The sequence below is a fragment of the Schistocerca americana genome, chromosome 9 (assembly GCF_021461395.2).
Source record: "Schistocerca americana isolate TAMUIC-IGC-003095 chromosome 9, iqSchAmer2.1, whole genome shotgun sequence".
In the NCBI taxonomy this organism is placed as follows: Eukaryota; Metazoa; Arthropoda; class Insecta; order Orthoptera; family Acrididae; genus Schistocerca; species Schistocerca americana.
Window position 1 is genome coordinate 20,151,666 of NC_060127.1, and position 21,549 is coordinate 20,173,214.

The window sequence follows — 21,549 nt, forward strand, 5'->3', positions numbered from 1 at the left end:
CAATACTGAGGTAAATGCTTGGATGGTTGTAGGCTGACTTTGTACTCCCTGCTGCATTGCAGATCAATTACTTTAAGCTGCAGATCAGTGTGAATTTGGGTAATGGAAGTTTTTTTTTTTTTTTTTGGCCTGATTTATTTTTCAACATGCCTGGTGCTCCATCTGTACACACATAATTTAATAGATATCATGACAAATATATATTTTCTACACTTTCTTCAATACAGCTGAGACTATCACAATCAGCTTTGTGTGTCTGTGGTATCTACACCTTCGTGAAATGATAAAGAATATGCAAAAAAACTCTTATAAATATTTTGCAAGTTGGCTCTGAACATCATCTGCCACAATCTGTGTGGGAAGTATGATTGTCACGTGTGGTAACAACATCACACAAAACTATCCTACCTGTAGTTGACATAATGTCCAGGTACACCAAAAAAGTTTTGCATCGCCTCAGTTCCCACAACTCCTGAAGATAGACATTGACTGTGGATATTTTATCACAGACACAGTCTCCGACTGTTTAAAGATGTCACTAAACCTGCCCAAAGATACAAACAACCATGCATGAGCAGCGCCTGTTAGATGGAGGGTGTCCGACAGCCAATCAATTCCAATCATTCCACCAGGAAGGAAGAACACGGCTGATGTTGTCTGATGGTCAACACTGTAGTTTGATTGCGTCCGTATTGTTACTTTGTGCCAGGAAGGGCTCTCAACAGGGGAAGTGTCCAGGTGTCTCGGAGTGAACAAAAGCGATGTTGTTCGGACATGGAGAAGATACGGAGAGACAGGAACTGTTGATGACATACCTCGCTCAGGCTGAACAAGGGCTACTACTGCATTGAATGACCGCTACCTACGGATTATGGCTCACAGGAATCTTCACAGCAACGCCACCTTGAGAGGCTTTACGTGCAGCCACAGGATGTGTTATGACTCAAACTGTGCGCAATAGGCAGCAGATGTGCAACTTCACTCTCGACATCCATGGCGAAGTCCATCTTTGCAACCACAACACCATGCAGCATGGTACAGATGGACCCAACAACATACCGAATGGACTGCTCAGGATTGGCATCACATTCTCTTCACTGATGAGTGTTGCATATGCCTTCAACCAGACAATTGTCGGATACGTGTTTGGAGGCAACCCGGTCAAGCTGAATGCCTTACACACAGTCCAGCAAGGTGGAGGTTCCCTGCTGTTTTGGGGTGGCATTATGTGAGGCTGACATATGCCACTGGTGGTCATGTAAGGCACTGTAATGGCTGTACGATATGTGAGTGCCATCCTCTGACCGATAGTGCAACCATATCGACAGCATATTGGTGAGGCATTCGTCTTCATGGGCGACAATTCACGCACCAATCGCGCACATCTTGTGAATGACTTCCCTTAGGATAATGACATCACTCGACTACAGTGGCCAGCATGTTCTCCAGACACAAAACCTATCAGACATGACTTCGATAGACTGAAAAGGCTGTTTATGTACGACGTGACCCACAAAACAATCTGAGGGATCTATGCTGAATTGCCATTGAGGAGTGGGACAATCTAGACCAACAGTGCATTGATGGATAGTATGCCACGACGAATACAGGCATGCATCAATGCAAGAGGACATGCTACTGGGTATTGGAGTTACTGGTGTGTACAGTAATCTGAACCACCACCTCTGAAGGTCTCGGTGTATGGTGGTGGTACAACATGCAATGTGCGGTTTCCATGAGCAATAAAAAGGATGGAAATGATGTTTATGTTGATCTCTATTCCAATTTTCTGTACAGGTTCCGGAACTCTCAGAACCGAGGTGATGCAAAACTTTTTTTGATGTGTGTACAAATCATTCTTTTATTAAATCACCATCCATGGAAGGGCAAAAGGACTATGTTAAAACTAGTACAATTTTGTAGTTCATCTGAATGGCACACTCACTTTATTTTACTTCACCTACTTCTTCCTCCACTTTGGAGCTTCCTTTGAAAAATTTTTGTCCACACTAGGGTCCTCCCCATTTCTGTATTCTTTGACGTAGTAAGACAAGTTGTGCACCTGTAAATTGAACTTACAGAAAACATTCAGTGTTTTGTGGTACACTAAACATTTTGCATACCTATTTTTTGTGTAAAAATATAACATTCCTTGAAACACAAAACCACTGGCATCGTTACACAATGCCAACTCATAATTGCTGCTCTTAGATAACACTGCTGTCAAAACTGACTCCCATCTCTTTTATAATTGGCGCTTTTCCATGCTCATGCTCGAAACTTATAAGCAGTAAATTGTTCATCTTAGACTTCCTAGATGGACTGCGTATTTACAGTTTTGCTTTCAAGGAAGCTATATTAAAGGACATGTAAACTTGTGTGCCACAAGCACTGTCACTGTTACCTGTGATGATGCACATTTTAGATGTTCAAGAAAGAGCAGAATTTTGTGTTTACTTTGTGGAGAATGACCAGTGCTTAAGAGGGATTGCCAACTTTTGAAAAATTTGAATAAGTACTTCCACAGAATAATCAAACTGTATCATACTTTTTGTACATTATCGACTTCTATAGATGGATAGTGTGTAACAATTTTCTGTCTAAGAGAGCTTATACACTACTGGCTGTTAAAATTGCTACACCACGAAGATGACGTGCTACAGACACGAAATTTAACCGACAAGAAGAAGATGCTGCGATATGCAAATGATTAGCTTTTCAGAGCATTCACACAAGGTTGGCGCCGGTGGCGACACCTACAATGTGCTGACATGAGGAAAGTTTCCAACTGATTTCTCATACACAAACAGCAGTTGAAACGTTGTTGTGATGCCTCGTGTAAGGAGGAGAAATGCGTACCATCACATTTCTGACTTTGATACAGGTTGGATTGTAGCCTATCGTGATTGCGGTTTATCGTATTGCAACATTGTTGCTCGCATTGGTCAAGATCCAATGACTGTTAGGAGGATATGGAATTGGGAGGTTCAGGAGGGTAATTCAGAACACCATGCGGGATCCCAACGGCCTCGTATCACTAGCAGTCGAGATGACAGGCAGCTTATCTGCATGGGTGTAACGGATCGTGCAGCCACGCCTCGATCCCTGAGTCAACAGATAGGGATGTTTGCAAGACAACCACCATCTGCACGAATAGTTTGACGATGTTTGCAGCAGCATGGACTATCAGCTTAGAGACAATGGCTGCAGTTACCCTTGACCCTGCATCACAGACAGGAGCGCCTGCGATGGTGTACTCAACGACGAACCTGGGTGCACAAATGGGAAAATGTCATTTTTTCGGATGAATCCAGGTTCTGTTTACAGCATCATGATGGTCGCATCCGTGTTTGGCGACATCGCGGTGAATGCACATTGGAAGTGTGTATTCGTCATCGCCATACTGGCGTATCACTCGGCGTGATGGTATGGGATGCCATTGGTTACATGTCTCTGTCACCTCTTGTTCGCATTGACGGCAATTTGAGCAGTGGATGTTACATTACAGATGTGTTACGGCCCGTGGCTCTACCCTTCATTCAATCCCTGCGAAACCCTACATTACAGCAGGATAATGCACGACTGCATGTTGCAGGTCCTGTACAGGCCTTTCTGGATACAGAAAATGTTCGACTGCTGCCCTGGCCAGCACATTCTCCAGATCTCTCAACTGAAAACGTCTGGTCAATGGTGGCCAAGGAACTGGCTCGTCACAATACACTAGTCACTACTCTTGATGAACTGTGGTATCGTGCTGAAGCTGCATGGGCAGCTGTACCTCTACACACCATCCAAGCTCTGTTTGACTCAATGCCCAGGCATATCAAGGCCGTTATTACAGCCAGAGATGGTTGTTCTGGGTACTGATTTCTCAGGATCAATGCACCCAAATTGCGTGAAAATGTAATCACAGGTCTGTTCTAGTATAATATATTTGTCCAATGAATACCTGTTTATCACCTGCATTTCTTCTTGGTGTAGCAATTTTAATGGCCAGTAGTGTAACAATACACCTGTACCACAAAAAGGAGCAGAATTTATAATATTGTACTTGCATACATGTTACACACATTTAGGAGCAAAAAAGTACCTGTTACAAATAAGTAAAAACTATTATTTCAAGAATGTGAGTAGTCATGTCAAAAGAACTATGTCTACATGCGATATACAACCTCTGACAAAGTTCGGTGAACAAAGACAGAATGGTTGATCGCGCAACACTGGCGACTCATAACGCTGCACCTGTGTAGTGGGTGGTGTTGACAACCTGCTGCTACCGTAGTTCATTTGAGCATTGTGTGTGTTCCGTGTTAGACCTGTTGGACGAAGTGGTTGTTTAGTGCGTTGGCTCTGAACTAAAAACAGGACAATGAACGAGCAAAGTATAAATTTAACATTTTGTTTTAAGCTTGGCAAGTCAGTACCAAGACTAAGTTATCTGTGCACCGTTCAATCTTTCGACCAACTTTGTTGTATGGGAGCGAAAGCTGGGTGGATTCAGGTTACCTTATCAATAATGTTGAGGTTACGGATATGAAAGTAGCTAGGATGATTGCAGGTACTAGTAGATGGGAACAATGGCAGGAGGGTGTCCACAATGAGGAAATCAAAGAAAAACTGGGAATGAACTCTATAGATGTAGCAGTCAGGGCGAACAGGCTTAGATGGTGGGGTCATGTTACACACATGGGAGAAGCAAGAATACCCAAGAGACTCATGGGTTCAGCAGTAGAGGGTAGGAGGAGTCGGGGCAGACCAAGGAGAAGGTACCTGGATTTGGTTAAGAATGATTTTGAAGTAATAGGTTTAACATCAGAAGAGGCACCAATGTTAGCACTGAATAGGGAATCATGGAGGAATTTTATAAGGGGGGCTATGCTCCAGACTGAACGCTGAAAGGCATAAACAGTCTTAAATGATGATGATGATGATGATGATGAAGACACCGAAAGAAAAGCACACAATGCTGGTACATGTTTATGGGCATCACTGTCCATGAAGTGTGTGTACGAGTGGTTTGCCTATTTTCGAGAACGCCGGAAAGTGTTCCTGGCAACCCCCATAGCAGATGAACTGCAGATGAACTGTGAATCCATGTGACAAGTCCTTACCCAGAAGTCAGGGAAGAGGAAAACGTGTTCATCATCTTGTGTCACACCACTTGACTGACGAGCAGAAGCAGGCACGTTTTGAGGCTTCACAGGATTTTATCGAAACAGTGGATGCGACACCCAATTTCTTGAACCATATTGTCACTGAGGGTGAAACCTGGTGTCTCCAGTACAACCCTGAAATGAAACTGCAAAGCAGGGAATGTCTTTCTCTGACATAACCTCATTGGAGGAAGGTCAGAGCCAAAAAGTCATGCATCAAAACGATGCTCATCACCTTTTTCAACAACCAAGGCATTATCAACAAGGAATTTCGACCTGAGGGAATGGCATTGGACGCTACACAGTACGCTGAAATTTTGAGACGTTTCGTGCAACGTCTACGCAGGGTATGACTCCAGTACGCACAACAAGGTTCCTGGTTTTTTGTTCAAGAAAATGGTCGCCAATATCGTCAAACAGTTCCTGGCAAAAATGGGGGTGGTGCAACTTGCACATCCACCATACTTGCCAGATCTCAATTCTCCGGACTTCTTCCTAGTCCCTCAACTCAAACTCGCTTTGAAAGGAAACAGATTTGATCGAACAAAACGCGACATAGCTTTTGAACGCCATCCCAAAGGAAGACTTTGTGTAAATCTTCCGGGACATGTATTGCAGAGCTCAGTGGTGCACAGTTATGGGAGGCGACTATTTCTAAGGACAGCAAGGTAACTGTAGTTCATAGTTCATCTATGTTAATGCTACAGGATTATTCACCGAACTTTGTTGTCAGAGGTTGTATGGCATAAAATAAAAGTGAGCAAGATTCACCACTATACTGAATTGTATCCTATAATGTAAGGAAAAGTATTTTTAAATCACTAAACTGACATCTTGGATCAGCCCGAGCTGCCAGAGATTACTGTCATGTGTGAGGTGTGCTTTCTTGTGCGAATGAATGTGTGTGCATGTTTATTTTTATGATGAAGGCTGTGGCTGAAAGCTAATGTGTAAGTGGCTTTTAGTTGTGCCTGTCTGCAACTTAACGTGCCATCTTTAAGATGAGTAGCAAGCTATATCTTCTTTACATTGTTGTTATTCCAACCTGAAGTTTCCATTGTTTCAGCTGACCCTACTATAGCTACAGGTTTATGGGATTTAATAGTACTAGTGGATTCTTTCAAGTTCATTGCCTCTGGGCAGGGAAGATCTAGCATATATATTTACAACACTAGAATATTGGTCTATATTGGCAAAGTTACATCCAATAAGAAATGTCACTGTTCAAACAGTCATAAAAGGTGCCTATGAGAGCATTATTTTAATAAATAAACTGGTAAATCTAAGAGGCTCTTGTAGATAATAACAACAAAATTTTTTGCATTGGTAGGAGTGAGGCACATGCTGATATCCAATTGGCATGAACTCATTGTTCAGAAAGACACTAGATGTGGGTTTCGAGCAAGTATTGAATGAGTTATCACATTACGCAGCTAAAAGGTACTTTATGAGGTAGATGGACATGTTAACAAGGAAGAACCTTTGTTGCAATGGTAGACTCATTTTAGAGGCACCATAAATGAATGTACAGTTAGTTTCTGTCCTACATAAAAAGAGAAAAGTGAGTTGATATGCATTCACCCATGGTACAATATTGACTCAATTATTTCGAGAGTTTCAGTATTTCCCCAGAGTCCCATGCAGATTTGATCGTACTCACCTGCTGAGTTTGGACAACAGAGGCAGCCCGCTTTTTCCATCCACAGATTGTCTGACGGAGGTTCAAGCTGCCAGAGTCGACGGTCATGTATGTATGTATGTACGTATGAGGTGTGCTTGGTTGTGTGAATACATCTATGTGTGTGTGTTTCCTTTTCTGAAGGCGGCTTTGGCTAAAAGCTAATGCACGCCTTTTCACTGTACTTGTCTGCAACTCAACCTGTCATCTACACCGTGAGTAGCAATCTGTCTTCCCCTTATGTCATTCATATTCCAACCTGGAGTTTCCATTGTTTGGAAGCTTTGAAAGAGAGGACACACACGATACAATGACGGCGTTGAATGAAAGTAGTCTTAACATAATGATTTTTCAGTTGACGACCTTCTGTAAGACGACTTGTGCCGAATATAGCTCACGCATGCTTCATGCAGACATTGAAGCAGTGAACTTATTTGTGGAGTCTGTCACTGAAGTTCTTTGTATGCCAAAAGAAATATTTAATTTACTTGCAACTGAAACTCAAGTAGCTCCAGAATGGAGGCATCCATTAACTGACTTTCATTTGGAAATGCAGTTTGAAACACATGTCAAGAGTAAACCGCAAAACTGGTAATTACAGTTCTAAATACGCAGGACTGGATCATCATAAATTCTTCATAGAGTCTCCCAGAATTCCCCAACTCTTCCAGATTTATGCAGTAAATTCAGTTTGTCTGAGAATTCCTTGCTTTCCATTGAAGTCACCATCCTGTGTTTATCAGCTCCTCACACCTCCCCCAATCTACTGTGGAGCTTTATGACAGCAAACATGTCCAGTCTGTAAATGAATTGATTTTGCAGATACATATATTCTAGTTTTCAGCACATATAAAGTAAAGAATTTAATTGTACACTTGTTAAAATCACGGTTTTAATGAGCTTGCTCTTTAGTACACCAGTATATAATTACATAACACTGCTGTAATAAAATACAGTTAACATATAAATCTCTTGCATTCTTTTTTGCTTTTGTTACATAAACGTAACAATTATTTTATTTTTTAAAAACAGTAATACAAATCAAATTTAGTTTTTGAAAGCACTGCTGTTACATAAATTTATCAAACCTCTCAACTGTTTAGTGGGTGCACTTTCAAAGATTTACATCTAACCTAAAATGTCAGTAGTAATTACATACCAAGTTACACTGTTGCCCCAGAAGAGCTAACAGATTGTCTGAGAGTGCATTTCAAAGCTCAGCGTTTGTAATTCAAAAAGGGGGACCCATTTTCAGCAAGACTCAAAGATACTACATCAAAAGTAACTTTGTACGAATAGTTTTCTTTTGAAACAAACCGTAACTCATTATTATGGGTTTTATAAGGGTGATTAAACCACATATCTGTACTAAGGTAACAGAAAAATACAAGTCCAAAATAAAAAAAAATTATAACAAAAGTAGGGTTCAGCATCTCATGAGATAGATGAGAGCATTCTAGTTAACTGTTGAGATGGAGACAACTGGAGCTGTACAATGAATATTTTGTAGATGTCTCAAATCTGAACAGACTTCTTGTATTTGCATGCCTACAAGCTTTCTAGGACTGTTCTTTTTTTGGTTACAGAAAAGTAGAAGCTCCCCTTCTATCTCGGATGTGAAAATACAAACAACTTACAGTTATCTGAATACTACATAGAAAATTTCTTGACATACAAACCTGTTAAAAATGTAGTTAAGATCTATCTAAATCAAAGCTTCAACTTTTAGCTGTCTTATCAAGCACACCTGAGAGGTTTGAGAAACACAAAAGGGAAGTGCTAAAACAAGACATATGTTCTAACCAAGAGCTTTGTGGATTATTTTCTTTCTTAGATCTGGACAGGCTCACAACAAATTTGGACCATATAGTATATTCGTGAATTCAATCACTCACACACACACACACACACACACACACACACACACACACACACACACATTCATTTGAGTAGGTAAATGTATTTCATTTAACAGGATTTTTCTGAATAATGAAACTAATCCTCGTCTGTAGTTCAAGTTTGAGTCAGTGATGCTATGTTATACCATAACAGTATTTCTTTTATACAGATGTTTTATTTAATCTGCAAAGACATAAAATTGTCTTCAGTATAATATGCTGTAAATAATAAACTCCAAATTCTAAATATCAAGTGCACACCTGTAGCAAAATAACAAGTCCTAGTGCAATCATTTCATTGTTTGCAATTAGCGACTTCAATGTGATCCCATTTTAGGACAGCTTAAGTCACTTTGAGCTGAATCGTAGGTGCCACAAATTTCACATTTTCTGTTAAAATAGTTATTTTTACTCCAAATATCAGCAGAGATTAATGGAAACAGTACATCCAACAGACCAATACAAACTGTGCAACATTTTCTCTTTCCAGACAGAAGACTTAGTAACTGTTTCTGTATGAAGCGCATGTTTCACATATCAAATACAAACAACAATTACAGTAAATTTTACATGAAGACAATTACAATCATCATCATATATAAAATCTTGCTCCTTATCTTTTCAGCAGGCACAGACTGGGTTTAGATCTCTCATTTGTATGCATAATCATCTCTGTACTGGTTGCAAGCACTGCCTAGAAGACGTTACAGTAAACTCTTGATTGTCCACGGGTGGATTATCTGTTTTGCAGATTATCCGCAGCCTATTTCCCTCACTTTTTTTGCTGCAGAGAGTTTTTCTCTAAGCTGACAGTAGTCACAGTTGAGTGATAATCTCAAGTTACAACAAGTGTAGTAAACAACATGCTGCTGTAACACTGCAAGCACTGGATTTTAATTGTTGCGAAAGATAGTCATCAGTTTCTGTTAGTCCCAAACAATGTGTAAAAAGTGAAAACATGCTGTGTTAACCATTCAGCAGAAACTGGAAATAATGCACAAACTTGAAAGAGGCAATATTGGTATACAAAATCTGGTATTGGTTTACAGTGTGGGTGAAACTACGATCCACGATATTTGGAAAAACAAAGACAAAATAATTCAATTTGCTAGCAATTTTGACCCATTTAAAGGTTTTTCAAGGCTGAAGGCTACAAAAAAATCTTACATACGCAGATCTGGATAAAACCGTGTTGGAATGATTTCAAAAGATAATAAAGTTGCTTCTGAATTTTGTACTGATTTCAATGAGAAAATTTAGAGTTGGAGCAAATATTTAATGCAGATATAACCAAGTTGTTTTGGAGGTACCTACCAACAAAGACTTCAGCTTTAGTGACAGAGTGTAGTGTGCCTGGTTATAAATCAAGCATGGAAAGGATAACTGTTGGTGTAGTAGATAAAGCTAAAAACTGCACTGTTTCAAAGGAAATGAAATGCGCCATTTCCCTCTCCATTATTTTCACCAGAAAGGTACCTGGGTGTACCACACAGTTTTTCCAAACACGGTTCCATAATTGCTTTGTGCCACAGGTGTGAGAACATTTAATGCTGGAGGGGCTACCTGCAAGGGCTTTATTGTAACGGGAAAATGCAGCTACTCAACCAAACAGAAATGTTCTGAAATTGATGACGGGTTGACATTTATAAAACATTTACCACAACGTGACAGCCTTAAAGCAATGAAGCAAGGTGTCATTGCTGCCATGATGACAATTTATAGAGGAAACTGGTACAAAAACTTATTGTTGAGGACTGAAATCTCCAAACATTCTGGAAGTAATTAACTGTGCTGGACACAATTTATGATGTGTTGAAGGCACTATGTAAGGTAAGACAACCAAACATAGTCAATACATGGAAAAACATTAATTATAAAATCGATGAAATCAGTAATTACGATGATGAAGAAGACAGCTCATTTGCAATATTAGCTGCTGTTTTGGAAAATACCTATGGGTGTAGAACTGTCGGCACAGAAAGTATATCTGAAAGATTTGACAACAACTTCACAGAGCCAGGTCATGAGATGTTGAGTGACAATGCTATTGTTCAGTGAATACAAGGGAATTCTGAGGAGATGAATGACAGTGATGATGATGAAAACATTCCTATAATTCCAGAAACAGTAATCAACTGTGCATCAGCACTTTAATAGAATCCTGGGTTACTGGATTACATGGAGCAGCAAGAAGATGCTTCCCTCTCTGACAAATTGGTGAAGTGTAAAATTTGTAGTGTGATATGTAAATAAGAAGCTACCTAACCAAGACAGAAATCAATTCAAGACTATTTTGTTTCAAAGTAGTGTAATGTAATGTGAAATTAGATTGTATTTTTTTCTTTGTAAGTACTTTATTTTCACATGTACCATGATGATTAAAGTAGAATTTATTGTAAATAATTAGTTAAGTGGTTTTATTTATGACACTGTAATTAAATTTTATTTTTGAATAACCCTAATACATTACTGTTTATTTTAACTGTGGATTATCTGTGGAATTCTATAATCCACAGGTTACAAGTCTCCAATTACTGTGGATAATCAAGAGTTTACTGTATTTAAAGACTATTTCTCACGTAATCTTTTTGTTTTGTGTTTTCTTATTTAACTTTCTCTAACTGAAAACCAATCTTTTGGTTTGGTTCTCTCTTTCTCACATGTGTGATGAAGTAAAAAGACATCCTTTATATGCACAACTTATTTTTTTAGCAGCTCAGTCCCCTGTGGCACGCAGATATTTTACATGAGAGAGAGAGAGAGAGAGAGAGAGAGAGAGAGAGAGAGAGAGAGAGAGAGGGAGGGGGGGGGGGGCCTTCATTGTAAATCGAAAGCATCTGCCACAATGAAATTCAGGCGTGCCTGTGATTTGCAGCAAATACTATGTCCCTGCTCCATTTGCGAACATCTTTTAGTCTGATGGAAAAATAGAAGTTTTAAAAATTTTTCTTTTTATAGTATGTTAGCACAAAACTGTAGCACCATGACATTGCTAGGAGACTGGATGTGAGCTCTGGGAAACAGACGTTGTCTCTCTTAAATTTTGTGTGTGACCTGAATACATCAAGAAACATCAATGGCATCTTTTACATTAAAACAAAAATATTTAAAAAAAGGATAAAATGAAACTGTTTAATGATTAAGGATCTGTCATGCAATACTGGAACACGGTGAATTATGACACAACAACAGTCAAAGTATGTTAAATGAGGACGAATGTTATTTGGAACTGGATTAGTATTAATTCAAAGCAACAAAAGTCACAAACAAAACATGAGAGCAAAGAATTATAAATGAAATACTTAGAAGGATGCTAAACTATAAAAATTTCTTGCCATTAGAACAAAGATTTAACATCAGTATAAGTTCTCTGTAGTGTGTGGCAAGATAATGTATATGATAGCAATAATATTGTCTATACCACAAATGGAAGCAATGTGATCAACATCAAAGTCATAAACCACAAAAGGGTTTTGCTGGAAATTAACATAACTGTCAGCCAAAAGAGAACATGATTATGTTGTGTCTTTCTCTTTAATATTGCTGTAGCTGAAATACAACCCTTTATTCAGGTAGTTAGAATAATTAATTACACAATTTTCTAAAAAACTAACTGTATGCGCTATTTCCCAGATTTCAGGTACTTATATGGACAAATAATGAGAGATTGTTACAGCAGATACAAGAAGCTGAGCATCGGTATTACGCTATACACACAAAGTGGCCACTAAGTTAGTGTTTTCATTAGTGTCTTGAAACATTAATTCCACCGGAATGTTTGGGTGACAGTACAAGAAAACTGGTAGGCAAACTCAAATTATGTTCACAACACAAGTTACAAGCCATTGTCTTGAAATACAGCAAATGAAAAAGCTTAATTACAAACTGATAATTAGCTTCTTAGACTGCCCAGAAAGGTAAAATAGTTTATGGTGGCAAAAGTCTCCACTTAGTTTATAAATAAAGCCTTAGTAAAAATAATATGCCAACACATGGTTGAAATCTGAAGTTCGCTAAATGGATATTTCAAAAGAACCTTTATTTCGAAAATGAATTTTGCAGAAAAATCCACAGATGCACAAACAACATAAACTTGCAGCTTTGAGCTTCAGTTTCTTTAAAATGTACAGAATACTGACCAAAGCACACACACTTGGCACATGTATTTGTATTGTATATAACTGAAATACTGTGTTAAATTCTACAAAATTTTCCAACAAAGAACCACAAGCTGAACCTAAACAACACTGCATGCCAAATGAAGTGTTCGATGTTAATTGCTCTAAACAACGTTGTATACTGTGTTTCAATGGTTATCCCCTGAAACTGTATGAAAACTAGAAAAAACTGACAAAAAAAACTTCTAGCAAAACAAATATATTTCAAATCACAAGATGATAAGGTTAGATACATCTAAGCATGAGGATAACAACAGCTGTGGATATTAACATTCCAATTATGGTGGGCCAATTTGCTGTGCATTTACATTCAGCTCATACATAAAATGTGTGACCTGTGGACAAAAATAAAAAAAAGACCATGTGCTTATGCTTCCTTCCATACTACAGGTCAAAGGAAGAAGATACAGAAGCACAGTGTCTAGAGTCCGTATTTGTAAATAAATTCACACAATACACAATTCCACTTGTAGGCACAATCAATAGTGCTATCAGTTCCAAGACTAGTCAGTTAAGAAATTCATAGTGATAACTGGGCTTTTAATATCACAGACAATAGCAATGACTAAAGTACAAAACTTTTGACAGATTAAAATAATTTATTTTCCAATGCAAAAAGCTATCTCAAATTATTGTTAAACTGAGATTATGTAGTACTTTTAAGATATCCTCCAAAAGCATGAATCTATTATGCAGCAAATGGTTTGACGTCCAACATTCAGTCCAAGAGTTGTTTGCATTCTGCAAACGTCTGATTTTAAGGATTTCTTTGCAAGCAAAATTAGGAAGGCTGGTATATTACTAGGAAACACAAGACTTTGGAAGACGAGTCTCAGCAAACATTAGGCATATATTTGCAGTTCAGCTAAATGAAATGTGAATACAACAAATATATCTGGAAACATTAAAACCAGGTAATTGTAATGTACAAAACATACCCAGTTCATCAAAATTTACTTTCATAATAATGTTCGGCCAGTAACAACCACCTGTCAAAGTAAACAGTGATTCACAGGAAATCAGAACAATAGTTTTAACAAGTCATAAATCTTATAACAGGGATGAACTCACATTTAAAATGTGCATAATTTAGAGGGGAAAAATAAAGTTACAGGATCTGGAAATCACCAAAACTTTGAGAGCTATAATAACGTTAAAGGTCCTTTAAAACATTTCACAAACACAGATAATTCTTCGCATTTTATCTGGCACGTACAACTGTCACGAGGTTCTTTCCACATGCTGCCAACTAACAAACTGCCGCAAACATCCGATAATCATAAATTTCACAGCCGTCAAGTGTTTGCTTTCTGAAAGCAAGGAATCTTTTGACTGTCCTCACAGTTCTATTGTACGGCTGCAATGGGCAGATGTTCATTGACTTATGGTGTTTAATATAGGTGTACTGCAGCATTATTTTCCAAGTTAGCTCCTTTTAAATATTATTTCATCATTTTTGAAGTGCCAGGAAACTCTTGACAAGCTGCCAAAATGATTTGCCTGGCACGTTCAAAGGAGAAACAAACTGGTGGAATGAGATAGAGCACACTTGCATTTTCACTGTTCCATAACACATTAAGGTAGGTAAATTTTCCTGAGTTTTATAAGTTTCACAGCAAATAACTCATCGCAGCCACAGCTTTAATCTAAGAGCATCCACACCATTCAGGTAATAACGGAAAAGGCGCTTGTCACGAACGAAGCCCAGATTTTCATACAGTCGCAGGGCAGGGCGGTTCGTAATTTCTGTCTCCAACACAACCTGTAAAATATAAAATCTTATGTGAGAAATGTGTGCTGATTACTTAAACAATCAATATAAGAGAAATACATTCAGAAATATGAACACAGTTTTCACACTATGGAAAACAGCCATAAGAATAACAACCAAAAACAGTAATTACACTCACTGTAAAAACCTTTTCAAAACACTGGAGACATTAACTGCACCATGAGAGTACATTTACCAATCAGTTATGTGCATCAAAAACACACACTATAAACACTGCACGAACAACTCCTTTCATTTTTATAGCACAAAATACAGACTGAACTTACATTCACCTTGAAATAATAAACATAAAACTCAAAACAACATACCCTACCAAGGAACAAAACTGTACAAAAATTCACCCCAGGAGATTAAAGAGATTAGTAACACAAACTAAAGACTGTTAAAAATTTCTTACCCCACAAACATTCTATACAGCGAAGGATTACTTACACAACGAAGAGTAAGGTTTGCTAAAAGCGTAAAACAAGTAAACAACAACAACAACAACAACAACAACAACAACGACAACGACAATAATAATAAAATCTCTCTCTCTTCATACAACACTTTCACACTACATAATTTCTCTCCTTCACTTGGCCCCCTCCCCTGAAAAATCTTCCTGTCTGATCTGCAACTTACAATACAAATGCCTTTTATTTCTGAGCTCAACAACTGATTCAATTACAGAGAGATGCTGCCTCAATTTATCAGATAAACCAATGGAATGTTACAGCATACAAAATGGAAAACAAACAATGTTGCTATAGTTCCCATCTCAGCATACAGTGTGCAGTGTTACAGTATGAAAATAATGTGTGTTTAGTGTGCGCCATAATATGTAACGAGAAATGAATCATCACTGCAGTGCTTGCATTTTACATTATTTAATATTTTCTTTGCAAGACAGTAATGTACACCTGAGATAAACAAATGAGATGACAATAAATAAATAAATAAAAAAGACTTGTTTTGTAGTCAGGTGGATGGATGTGCTGGTCTCTATCTGATCATGATGCTTTACGTTGTCAGTAGTTTCCCTAGATAACATCAGGCAAATGCTGAGATAGTTCTAATTAAAAGGCCACCATAGCCTACCTGAGCCTTTCAAACTTTACCTGTATGTAGGTAAATGCCTCCATATATGATTTTTTCTTAAACTATAATACCATGACATGACCAATATCCTTGTCAAAGTGATCTACAGATATGTGGGGTGGTACTGTGACCCCTGACCAGTGCACAATGTTTGAAGACTGGTTGGCAGGTCTTGATCTCTGCCTCTTTAACAGTGGAGTCACCACACACTTCAGTAAGGCCCATTGCACTTTATCGGCCATTGATGTTTTCATTGGTAGGCCTGGATTCCCCCTCCTCTGTTCAACGAGGAATTCACAATGATTTGTGGAACAGCCCATCATTTTCCGATAATCTTACCTTTCCTTCATCATCACCCACACATGTATGCTTTCCCAGGTGGGACTTTACTAATGTGGATCGGGATATCTTTTCCTCGACTGCCATCCCAACCACTCCACTACACAACGGCATCAATGTGTCTGTATGGAGTTTGAACAAGGACATCCTTTTGAGAGCTGCTTCAATGATTCCTTCTTCCTCGAGTTCTCCTCAATGGAAGACACTGTTGTGCCCTCCAATGCTACAAATGGCATTTACCTCTCTAACACTTCCTGGCCTTTAAACGGTTCCATGCCCGAGCCTGTTATCTTGTCAAATGCCAGAAGTAGATTTGCTGGAAACAATATGTCGCAGCACATAGGGCCACATAGTTTCTCTTCACAGGTGTGAGAACAGATCAGGTGCATTTCTGGCCACCATCCTCCTACAAAGTGTCCCAGGAATTTCACTGAAAGCTGTTATCCTCGCCAGACCAGACTATCACTGAACAGTTTGCTCTACATCTCATCCAAACCTCAGCGTCGGTACACTATTGACCTGTGCTAATGTTGGTCCCCTATCCACCTGTGTTCCGTATTCTCAAACACCAATTGAAACAACTCCGTTTATCTTTTGTTCCTCACTGCCTGGAGTCTCATAATGCCCCGTTTAGCACCCCATTCTCTGCCCTGACACAACTCCTGAACCAGACTCGGTTCTTGACCAAATGCTTCAATACATATTGGGTGGTGGCTAGCCAATGACATATACTTCCCTTTTTAATCATATCCAGAATGAGGGGGGAACTCCCTTCCCAAAGGTGAGAAAGTTTCATTATTCTAGTTTTGTAGTCGAATAAATCACCTCTTCAGATGGATAGCTATTGTTGATCAGTTTAACCGATGTCCTCTGCAAGGTACTTTAATATATGGTGAGGCAAAGGCTGTACTAGGTGCTTGAATCGTGGGACCTTTCGGCTTCAACTCAGGGTGGTTTTCACCAAGGCAGTTTTACTGCAGATAATTTAGGCCACATGGAGCCTGCTATCCAAACAGCTTTTCCCCAGTGTCAGCACCTTGTTCCAGTCTTCTTCGATCTGCATAAGCTTATGATACCACATGGTGACACCATATCCTTGCCATCTTACACTAGTGGAGCCTCCATGGTCTGCTCCCAATTTTTATCCAGCTCTGCCCTTTTCAGGTAAAGGTCGGCACCTCCCATCTCCAGGAGAATGAGGTTTCAGAGGGTTCTGTTTTGAGTGTCCCTCTAATTTTGGTGGCTATCAATGGTCTGGTGGTGGCTGCAGGCCCTGTGGTGTTCCCTTCTTTGTATGCTGATAATTTTTGCATTTATTTTTGTATATCTGTGATAGATGTTGCTGAACACTGAATGTAGGGAGCGATCTTGGGCTTTCATTCATGGCTTCCATTTTTCAGCTGCCAAGGCCGGCATTGTTCATTTCTGCTGCTGCCATATAGTCCATCCCCATCTGGATCTGCGCCTCGATGAGTAGTCAATCAATGTGGTGAACACTCATTGTTTTTTGGGACTGGCCTTTGATGCCCGGTTGATGTGACATCTCATTTTCGTCAACTAAAGTGGACATGTTGGTCTTCAATAGCTCGAAGCAACATAAACTGGGGTGTGCACTACTCTACTCTCATATAGCATTGGTCTATCTAGATTATGGGAGTCTCGCACACGGCTCGGCATCACCTTCGATGTTACAGATGCTGGATCCAACTGGGGCTTTTCAGACTAGTGCTGTGATCAACGTCTTAGTGGAGGCAGGGGTTCTACCATTGCTCGTTCTGCACCAACAACAGTTGATCATTTATGCGTTATGCTTACACACTGCTCCCCACAGCACCCGAACTATGATCTCCTCTTTCCAGATAAGGAGATCCATCTCCACCTCCTGTAACAATGACCTAGGTCTGGTGTTATGATTGCCATCTGCATCCCGTCTCTTTTTTCTGAACTCTAGCTGTTCCTTCTACCACCTCTTCTCTGGCCTGCTCATGTGCCCCTTGTGGTATATCTGTTTAGACCTATCACAATGTCCAAAAGACTCTGTTCATTTTGAGGATATCTGCTTCCAATTCACCTCCATTTTCAGTGTGTTTCAGGGTTCAGAAGTAGTCTAGACTGATGGCTTGATATTTGCCAGTTACTCTGGCTTTGCTTACGTCCATGCAGGATGTAATGAACTCCATTCCTTGTGTTTTCACTGCAGAGTTGGTAGCCATATTTCATGCTCTTGAGCATATCTGTTCCTTCATTGACGAGTGCTTCCTCACCTGTAGCGACTCTGAACAGTTTACAATCTTGTGACTGGTGTTACCCTCCACTTCCCTTGATCCTAACTATCCAGGATTCCCTTTTCTGTCCTTGAACAATGTGGATTCTCTGTGTCCTTTGTCTGGACCCTGGCTCACGGTGGATTTGAGGATGTCCTCTATGTTAGCCTCTCACAAAGATTCCATCATCTTAGACCGGTTCAGCACTGACCATACTTGGGTGACTCATGATCACCTCCTCCATCACGAGGGTCCACCCCCATTGTCATTATGGTGCTTGTTCGACAGTGGTCCACATTTTGCTGGACTGTCCTAACCTAGTCACCCTGCAGCGGACTAAATCTTCCTGACTCGTTACTCGTGGTTTTAGCAAACGATGCCTCAGTGGCTGACCTGGTTTTATGCCCCTCTGCCTTGAACGGGCAGTGGCTGTCTGGGCTTGGTGGTCTGCCCCCAGCCCTCGCCCTACCAGTTCTTTTGCTCTTCTTCCCTCTCATCACATGTCATGTTTGACTTGGTGTTCTTGCTCCGTTTTCCTCTGCTTCTCTTGCCCTGTCCATGTCGCTAATCTTTTCTAGGTACTGCTCGGTGGGATGTCTACAGTAAGTGGTGGGCTGTATGTCCCCCACTGCACTTTCTACCTTAGGGGGATCTGAATGCACCCTGGACAGGGCACGTTCACAACTTTTCTTCCTTCCCTCCTCTTTTCTTCTTCCTTGTTCCTTTCTCTAGGCTTTGTTGACCTTCAGGATACCTTGGAATTTTCTTTCCTCAGGTCTCGCACACTAGACCCTTCTTTGGTGTGTAGTTTTGTTGACTTGGCTGTTCCAGTTAGGAAGGACTGATGACCTCTTAGTATGGTCCCTTTAATCATTAAACCAACCAACCTTCAAGACCAGATGTGTCTGGACACCCATACATAATGCAGAATTGACCACTAGATTTCAAAAGAGGCGAACTTGTCAGTATAAATGGAGGTGGGGAGTATTATGTTGAAAGTAGAAAAGCTATAACAGTGGATCAGTCTGCAGAACTCAGTGACATTAAACGTGGACTTGTCACTGGATGTCGCCTGAGTAACAAATCCAATGGAGACATTTCAACCTTCCTACAGATCAGTGGAAAGAGTCACTCGTGGCAAAGTGCTACTATAGTCCAGCAAACAAGGACAGTTCGTAGGGAGTTAAAAAGAAAGGGGTAAAATGGTCGAGCAGCTCCTCATAAGCCACACATTTCTGTAGTCTATGATAAATGATGCTTGAGGTGGTATAAAGAGTAACAACACTTGGCAGAGGATGAATTGAAATCTGATTTGCAGTGATGAATCACACTATACCATTTGACAACCTGAGGGAAGGATTTGGGTTTGGCAAATGCATGGAAAACATTACCTGCCATCACATACAGCACCAGCAGTGAAGTATGGAGGAGATGGGGTTATGGTTGTTTCTTGTGGTTAGGGTGTGGTTCCCTTATCGTGCTTAAGAAAACATGATATGTGGAAGGATATGATACATTCTACAGCTTTATGTATTGCGTACAGCAGAGGAACAGTTCAGAGACAATGACTGATTGTATCGGCATGACAACACACCGTTGTGAAGCAACATCTGTGAGGCAGTGGTTGGACAATAATGTCCCTGAAACTGACTGGCCTGACCATAGTCCCAATCTAGATCCACAGAACACATTTGGAAGAGTTAGAACATCAGGTTTGCTGCAGATCCCACTGTCCTCTTGTGGTTTCAGTTGTTGAGAAAGAACGGATTGCCATTCCTCTACAGACACTCAGACAATTCACTGAAGGAATCCCCACGACAGTTCAAGCCAGCATAAGGGAAAATGACTGACACATCCCATATCAATGTCCACTAATAGGTGTTCGCATACTTTCGATCAGATAGTGTATCTGTTTTAATGAAATGGTCCTATCTTTTCAAATGTGCCTCTTGCGAATGATGTGCTTCCATACTGTTAAAAGAAAAGAAAAAAAAATTCCTTGAGGTCTATGTTTATGTGCTGCTCCATGACTCTGCTGTCAATATCTTTATTGTTTGCTTTTGTGTAACTTCTGTGGTTTTTTTTTCCCCAGTAAATGTCTTTTTTTTCTTTTCGTATCCAGGGTGTAATTATAAAGTTAATAAAATGTTTTCTTGTCTTTAAAATAATATTTTTCATCAGGTTATGGGCCCAGTACACGTGTAAAGGCAAACAACATAGTTTAATTAAAACAATATTTGAAATGAGCGTGTGTCTGTAAAGAAACATGATTGCTAGCGGCGATTATAAGGTCAGCATTGAGGGACCTTGCTATCAAGGTACAGATATGGATGGGGAAGGACTATTAGATGACAACAAAAATTAATAATACAGGTCTGGGCAGCTGAAAAAAGGAAGCAATGAGTGAGAGCCCAAGACTGCACTCTGTTTATTGCTCCCTACAGTTTGTGTTCAGAAATGCCCATCACGTACGAACAAAAATAAATGCAAAAATCATCACAATGCAAAGAGGGGGACAGAGTACATCCAGAGCTGCTACCAAACCATTGATAGCCACTAAACACACACACACACACACACACACACACACACACACACACACACACACACACACAAAAAACAGAACTCTGCAGAACCCTATTCCACTGGAGACAAAAATTGTGACATGAAAGAAAGTCCGGGATAAAAACTGGGAGTGGACCACAGAGGCCCCACTCATGTAAGGATATGGTGGAGCCACATCACACTGTACGTTTTAAGTCGATCAAAGAAGACTCGACAAGGTGTCGACACTGGGCAAAAGCCATTCTGATAGCAGACTCCAGGTGGACTAAATTATCTGCAGTAGAGCAGCCTCGGCAAAGATCATCCTTGGCTCCAGAAAAAAGGTACCAGGATTCAAGGATCCAATACAAATTTTGACTCATTATATGTTCAATTAACTTCAGTTAAACTGATTGAATGATGGCTGTCCACCTGAAGAGGTTGTTACCAGATTTCAAAACTGGAATGGCAACACTTTCTCACCACTGGGAAGGAAATTCCCCATCGCTCCAGAGATGATTAATAAAGGGGTAAGTATATTACGCTGACTCACCTCTAATAAATGTTGACGTATTTGGCTGTGAACACAATATGGTCCAGGAGCTGCGTTGGGACAGAGAGCA

At 39.9% G+C, this 21,549-nt stretch overlaps 1 protein-coding gene across 2 annotated transcripts in view; it reads right to left on the reverse strand.

Annotated features, from left to right (window-relative positions):
- Positions 1-7,701: 7,701 nt before the first annotated feature.
- LOC124550842 (N-alpha-acetyltransferase 30) overlaps positions 7,702-21,549 on the reverse strand; it is an 85,071-nt gene continuing 71,223 nt past the window's right edge. For both annotated transcript variants that reach the window (XM_047125571.1, XM_047125570.1), the window contains one exon: positions 7,702-14,669. In XM_047125571.1, the coding sequence (XP_046981527.1) occupies positions 14,532-14,669 (138 nt within the window). In that variant the 3' untranslated portion in view covers positions 7,702-14,531. The remainder of the gene's footprint in view (positions 14,670-21,549) is intronic.